Raw genomic sequence first — 6,177 nt, forward strand, 5'->3', positions numbered from 1 at the left:
TTTGTAGGAAGTAGCTGTAGTAGCTACACATAGCCTGTGCTCAGGGAAGAGGCCGGGGAATGAGAGGTCTGTTGCTAGTTGCATGTGAGCAGGAACAGAACAAGAGATTTTGCTTGGGCAGGTGCAGGACCACTTAGCACGGAGTGTCTAAGCCCGCTGTGTGTGACACTAAACGATACTCAAAAGGTAAGAGAAGGACAAAACACAAAGCCACCCTTGGCAAATGGGTTTACTACTATATTAATAAGCTGAGCAGTATTTGGTAATAAGCTCAGACTGGAAGGGCAAGCTCAGTTTTATTCACAAGTCTAGTCCTAAGTCACATGATGATAGTAGCTCATGGTCAAAAAGATTATCATCAGCAGGACCTTGTCAGGGTTTCCCTGCACCAGGTTTTACAGCTGTGTGCTAACCAGGTGAGCCTGTGCCACAGTCACCCTAGTCCCAGCACAAACATCTTTCTCAGGAAGTTTCCCAGTAAAGCTACTTTAAACATGAATATAGTTGAAGATTTGTAATTTGATTAAGTTCATTGAGATATAGCTCAATACATAAAGCTCTCTCTCTTTTTTTTAAGACAGCGGCAGCCACTTACATAGAAGAGTCAGTGTTCTTCCACATTTTGACCTACTTCACACCATTCCTTTCTCACTGGGAGGGTTTTTTTTGACAAGGGGAAATGAAGGATCCCATTTTAATTTGAAAGGTCTCTGCCTTATTCAATTCCTCTCCTAAAAGAGTTTCTTAAAAGGAAGTTGTAAAGCAGTTGTGCGAGCTCCCCCCTGGGGTTTATGCTAATAAAGCAACAGTATAGGCAGGAAAGGCCTTCTGACTGTTTCTGCAAAGTATGTTAACTACCTTGAGAAAACCATTACTTTGCCTCAACATTTCACTGGTTATTACCCATTGTTTCTCACCCATGAAGAACACACAAGAAAACATGCAATTCAAAAATTTAATGTTGAACCAGGCAGTAAGAATGAAAAGTCCACTCCCTATGAGGAGTAACTGTACACAAAATAAATAAGTTACAGTTTAAACAAAAGCACAACTGGCTTTTTAAAGTGCATGTGTATAAGGCCTTTAGCCTGTGAACTCCATTGGCTCAATGTAAAAAAAAAAAATTATATATATATAAATCTGCCATGTGTTTAAGGATGAAGAGGGACTGGCTCAGCTCAGAACAAGCCACCAGCTTCATTGCCTAGAGCCAGCTGTGCTTCACACCAAGCTGAATCACAGCCACATTCCTTCTGTGCCTTTCGCACACGGAGAGAAGTGTCTTACACTGGCAGCTCTAATGGACTATCAATCCAACTCCACACTTGGTCCTCAAAATCTCCATACTGGATCATTTAGTCTGGGCAGTATTTTTTTCAGACAGTAAAAAAACCCACAAGTTATTTGTAACTGGATATGTTTACACCCTGCAGACAATAGTTTTGCATACAAAGAGTCTGGTCAAATTGTCAACAATAACATAGCTAGTAAAAAAATAAAGGACCATTGTTTACACTCTTGATACCCAGTTGTGTCCACTTATTTTACACTTATTTTTACAGAGCAACTTCATGTTTGCTATTTGTTTTGAAATACATGGGAAATAAACATTTCTACTGTGCAATAAAATTAAACAGATATGTCATGCTGTCCTTCACCCATGTGAAAACATGACTCAAGTGGTTACTTCTGAACAGTAAACTGCAGTTCAGGGTGTTTCCCTGCTCAAGTACAAGTTGAGTTACAGCTAACAGGTTGTTTCTGCACAAATGAAAGCCAAATCTGTCCAACTGGAGAAAAGGCAAACCGAAAGCTTGTTTCATTTACTGAAGAGTTCCTTTTCCAAATGAAAATACTTGTTCTGCAAGTCACATCCTCGATCTATTTCAAGAGTTTGGTTTTTTTTTTTCCCTTTTCCAGTCTGCCACTGTTCCTTTTTTAAGCAAATGCTTAGAAACTTCTACAGCCATGCAAAAGGCTACCCGAGCCATCCTTCTTTCACAATGCCTCAAACTCTAGATATGCCAGTGTTAAACACCTCAGGTTTCAATCTCAGGCTAAACGTTGGGAAGACCAATGGCTCTGCTATCAAACAGAAGTGACAGTCCTCACTTTGGCAGACAAGGCTTGCTTAAACCTTCTCTTCAGGTCCTGCATGTTGGGCGATTTTGGTCGTGGAATAAGAGAGGTTCTCCTTCTCTCAGGGGTGCTGGTTATTTGCTGTTTACTGACTTCTTTACAGAGGAGATGGAAGGCATTGAAGATGTCATTGTAGTTTTCACTGACAGATACTTCGTAGAAAGTACAGCCCAGCATGTTGGCCAGCTGAAGTCCATGCTGAGGCTCCACCTCTTTGATATGCAAGAGATCAGCTTTGTTTGCGACAATGACAACAGGGACTGTGTTTCCTGGATGCAGCTGTCGAACATGATGGTAAAGGTGACTGAGTAGTTCATAGCTCTTATAGTCTGTGATGGAGAAGACAATCACCAGGGCATCTGCCCAGCGAATGCATCTGTTCAACTGCTCATTACAATGCAGACTGTGTTCACGGATCTGAAAAATGAATGGTCTCAAATTAGATAGCTGAAGTCATAAAATATTAAAGGAACCTGTCTTTAAGAGTCTGTAAAGCCAAACAGCATTTTACAGCTTCGGACATATATTTGCATTTCACATTTTAAGTACAAACTTAATCTGAGCGTGGTGAATAAATGCATATGTTGCTTCAGCTGCAAAAAGCTGGAATTTAACACTGGAGTTTGCTATACTCAAATGGAAAATTGACCTGAGTAGTTCTGCATGCAGAGAAAGACTTTGTAGTTCCACAGAATGGGAAATTAACTGGCTAGACAGTAAGTCTGGGGAAGCAAAGATATGAGCTGGAAGCATTTAGACCTGGAGTGTTGCCCAGCTCAAAAGGCAACAATCCAGCATTACTCAGGTCTATACATTCAAAACTTTAACATCTGACACACTAACGAGCACAGGCACAATACAGCAGACTTCACTTTCTATCATACACATTTACAAAGCTTGTTGGGCAGCGGTCACGACATTTTCTTTCACACGTACCTTATTTGCACAGAATTGTTTCTGGGTTTGTGTCTAATGTTCCCAATATATAGGAACAAGACACTTAAGTAATTCAGCCACTCAAAAGTAATGAGCCTCCAGCATACAAATGATCCACCAAAACAGTGAATTGTTTTCTTTTACTACCAGCATACTACAGGCATGCAACACATCTGGCTTCGCTGGTTATAATACAAGTTACCACCTTTCCCACACAGAACACCAAACTTTGAAACGGACCGTAACAAGACGCTGCACGCAGAGGGACTCACGCACATGCAGATTCAGAGCTGCTTTGGTGAACTGCATGGCTGCACCTAGCTCACCTGAACTCCTGGAGTATCTTGCACTTGAATAGCCAACATCTCTCCATCTATCTGGATGTGCCTGCTGTAGAGATTACCTGACAAGAACACCAACAGGTTCACAAGTACAGCCACCACTCTACGCACAGACAAACATCGCTTCTGCTGCCCATTAGTTGCGCAAGAAAAGTTGTATCGCTGTTTATGAAGTGAGGGACCAGTGTTACAGGTTTTTTGCGTGTAACAACCCATAAATTTATGCCAGTACTAGAAGCCTGGGATTTAATCTGGCATTGGCTTGTTTTGAAGCTTGGCATTTAATAACGTGCAACTTGGAACTTAATCACTTCTTAAAGACTGTCTTAGCTTAGATGATAGAGGCAAGTGTGCAAAATAACCAGCTTTTGTTATAGAAGAACAGTTTGCTGGTCATTTAGTATTTCCACACTTTGGTGAAGCGCTCTGCTGGCTGACCTGTACGATTTGTTGTTTTTTCCATTTGTTTGGCTTTTCCCAAGTCAGCTCCTCAACAGACTACTGTACATTTTACGCTCACGTCATTTTAGGGATCCCACCGTACTACGCTCAAGCAAGTACGTAACATCACCTCTTCGACTTCCCCGTTGAGGTGGCACCGTCTAGATCGTTTAGCTGCTGGCACTCAGCTTGCCAAGAATAATACGCTAGGAGGTTTACAGAACGCTTTCTTGTTTTAGCTAAAAGACATCTTCGAAGGGGCAGGTTCGCACCGCACAGAGCCAGCCCTGCTAGAGCGGGGAGAGGCGGCAGAGCACGGCGCTCGCGGAGCTGCGGTCGCGGCCGGAGGGCTGCCACGCACCGGAGGGCACCGGGACCCGCACCGGCAACGACTTCGAAGCGGGCTGCAGCCTCGTAACCTCTCGCTGGGCTGGGCCGGTAAAAATACCCGCGCAGACCGGCCTGCGGCCCCGCGGTCACCTTCGTTCGCTTACACTGGCTCGGCGCCGGGTTTTGCACGCTTAGCTCCAGGACTCGCACGCATGCACCGCCCGCCCGGGGGCGAAGCCGCCGCTCCCCCCACCCCCGCCGCTCTCACCTGCCGGCCAGCCCCCCCCGCCCGTCCGCGGAGGCCCCCATCTCCGAGCCCGGCGGGAACAAAGCCGCGCCGCCGCTCGCCTACCTGCGTTCCTCTCGTAGTCGCCGATGAACCGCCGGGTGAGGAACCGCACCACCAGCGCTGCGGGCAGGCACAGACAGGCAACCGTTAGCCGCGCTCCGCCGCCGCCGCCCCCCGCCGCCCCGCCGCCGCCGCCGCCGCGCCCCCCCCCCTCACCTGTCTTGCCCACGCCGCTGCCCCCCACCACCGCGATCTTGACGAGGCGGGGCCGGGCGGCGGCAGCGGCGGCGGCGGCGGGAGGGCAGCCCTCCCCGCCGGGCGCGCACTCGGCGATGGTGCACATGCTCTGCGTCAGGCGCATCGCCGCTCCGCCGCCCGCCCGCCGCCACCGCCGCCGCCGTCCGCTCCCCCGGCGCTTTTCTCGCCCCCGCCCCCGCCCCAAGCCCCGCCCGCCGCTGCCGGCGGCCACTCAGCGCGGGCCCGGCCGCCGCCGCGCCCCGCCCCCGAGCCCCGCCCCGCCCCGCCCCGCCGCCGGGCAGAGGCGAGCGGCGGCGCGGAAGCGTGGAGGGGGCGGCGTAAGCGGCCCCGTGAGGCGCGGAGGGGGCCCCGGCGGCCGTGGGCAGGGCGGCGAAGGCTGCCAGAAGTGAGGCGTTTCTGGGGCCTGAGGAGGCGCCTGGAAGCAGGCGCGCGCCTGCCCGCGACCCCCACGCCCCCCGCGTGTCAGCGCTTACCGGCGGCAGCCGACCGAGCGGTTCCGAGGATGGCAGCGCTGGGGCTACGTCTCAGAGTCCCGCCGGGCAGACTCACACGCACCCAGCGCGGCGTAACGTCTCGGTCATCTGGCTGGTTTTCACCCTGCCGGGGGTACCCGAGTCCTGCTTCCCCCCGCACACCCGGGGCAGGGGTCGGTCTGTGCACAGCTGCAGTCCCAGACCTCCACCCACCTCCGGGAAGCCAAGCCAAGCCTTCCCTTTCCTTCTTCCCTCTTGCCTTCCCCCTTCCCTTTCCCTTTCCTCTTCCTCCTTCCTTTTCCCCTTCCCCCTTCCCTTTCCCCTTCCCCTTTCCCTTTCCTCTTCCTCCTTCCCCTTTCCCTTTCCTCTTCCTCCTTCCTTTTCCCCTTCCCCCTTCCCTTTCCCCTTCCCTAAACTGGACTGAAATCCGAAGTGCAGCAACTGTGGAGAACAGAACAGAAACCAAGGGACGAGGCTGGGAGAGGTTTGTGCCCCCTCAGCTCGGCTGTAATGCGCAGAAATAGGAAAGGAAATCGAGTAGAGCAAGGATATGACAACAGTTAAAGAAGCAACAGAAGATGATGGCAAGGAAGGAGAAATAGAAATGAGAGGTGGGTGGGAACGGAGGACTGAACCAGCCTGGGAGCAGGGAGTGGCCGACGTAAAGCACTCAAAACACTTGAGCCAGCGCAAGCACAGGGAGCTTGAGCAGCAAAATGGAGGAATAAAACCTGCCCATGCATGAAACAAAGCTTGCTAGAAGAGAGGTAACAGAGCAGGGTATAATCACTCTCCTGTGTTCAGGAAAGACAGACCTCATAGTTAAGGCCACTGGATAACACTGAATGCTAATTATGCAAAAAGAAGGAATAGACCCAAAGTGTTCGGCTCAAAACTACAGCAGGGAAAGTGTTAAAAGAGAGTCGGGGGTAGAACTGGGACCCTGATGGTGACATTGGCCAAAGACTGT

The 6,177-nt window shown here is 50.1% G+C and overlaps 1 protein-coding gene across 1 annotated transcript; it reads right to left on the reverse strand.

Moving 5' to 3' along the window:
• Positions 1 to 941: 941 nt before the first annotated feature.
• RASL11B (RAS like family 11 member B) lies at positions 942 to 4,881 on the reverse strand. The gene is made up of 4 exons (XM_069790301.1): positions 4,693 to 4,881; positions 4,540 to 4,596; positions 3,402 to 3,478; positions 942 to 2,556 (listed from the first exon to the last, which is right to left on the reverse strand). Exons 1-4 carry the CDS (start codon positions 4,835 to 4,837, stop codon positions 2,089 to 2,091), a joined length of 747 nt encoding a protein of 248 aa, XP_069646402.1. The 5' UTR covers positions 4,838 to 4,881; the 3' UTR covers positions 942 to 2,088.
• Positions 4,882 to 6,177: the final 1,296 nt, after the last annotated feature.

Source organism: Haliaeetus albicilla, chromosome 1 (genome assembly GCF_947461875.1).
Source record: "Haliaeetus albicilla chromosome 1, bHalAlb1.1, whole genome shotgun sequence".
NCBI classification, from domain to species: Eukaryota; Metazoa; Chordata; class Aves; order Accipitriformes; family Accipitridae; genus Haliaeetus; species Haliaeetus albicilla.

What these genes read in the sequence shown, in the direction of transcription:
- RASL11B (XM_069790301.1), bottom strand. Translation starts at nt 4,837, where the DNA reads ATGCGCCTGACGCAGAGCATGTGCACCATCGCCGAGTGCGCGCCCGGC. An exon ending in CAGCGGCGTGGGCAAGACAG is followed by an intron (nt 4,597 to 4,692) that starts GTGAGGGGGGGG and finishes GCCTGCCCGCAG; the next exon opens with CGCTGGTGGTGCGGTTCCTC. An exon ending in AAGATACTCCAGGAGTTCAG is followed by an intron (nt 2,557 to 3,401) that starts GTGAGCTAGGTG and finishes TTCATTTTTCAG; the next exon opens with ATCCGTGAACACAGTCTGCA.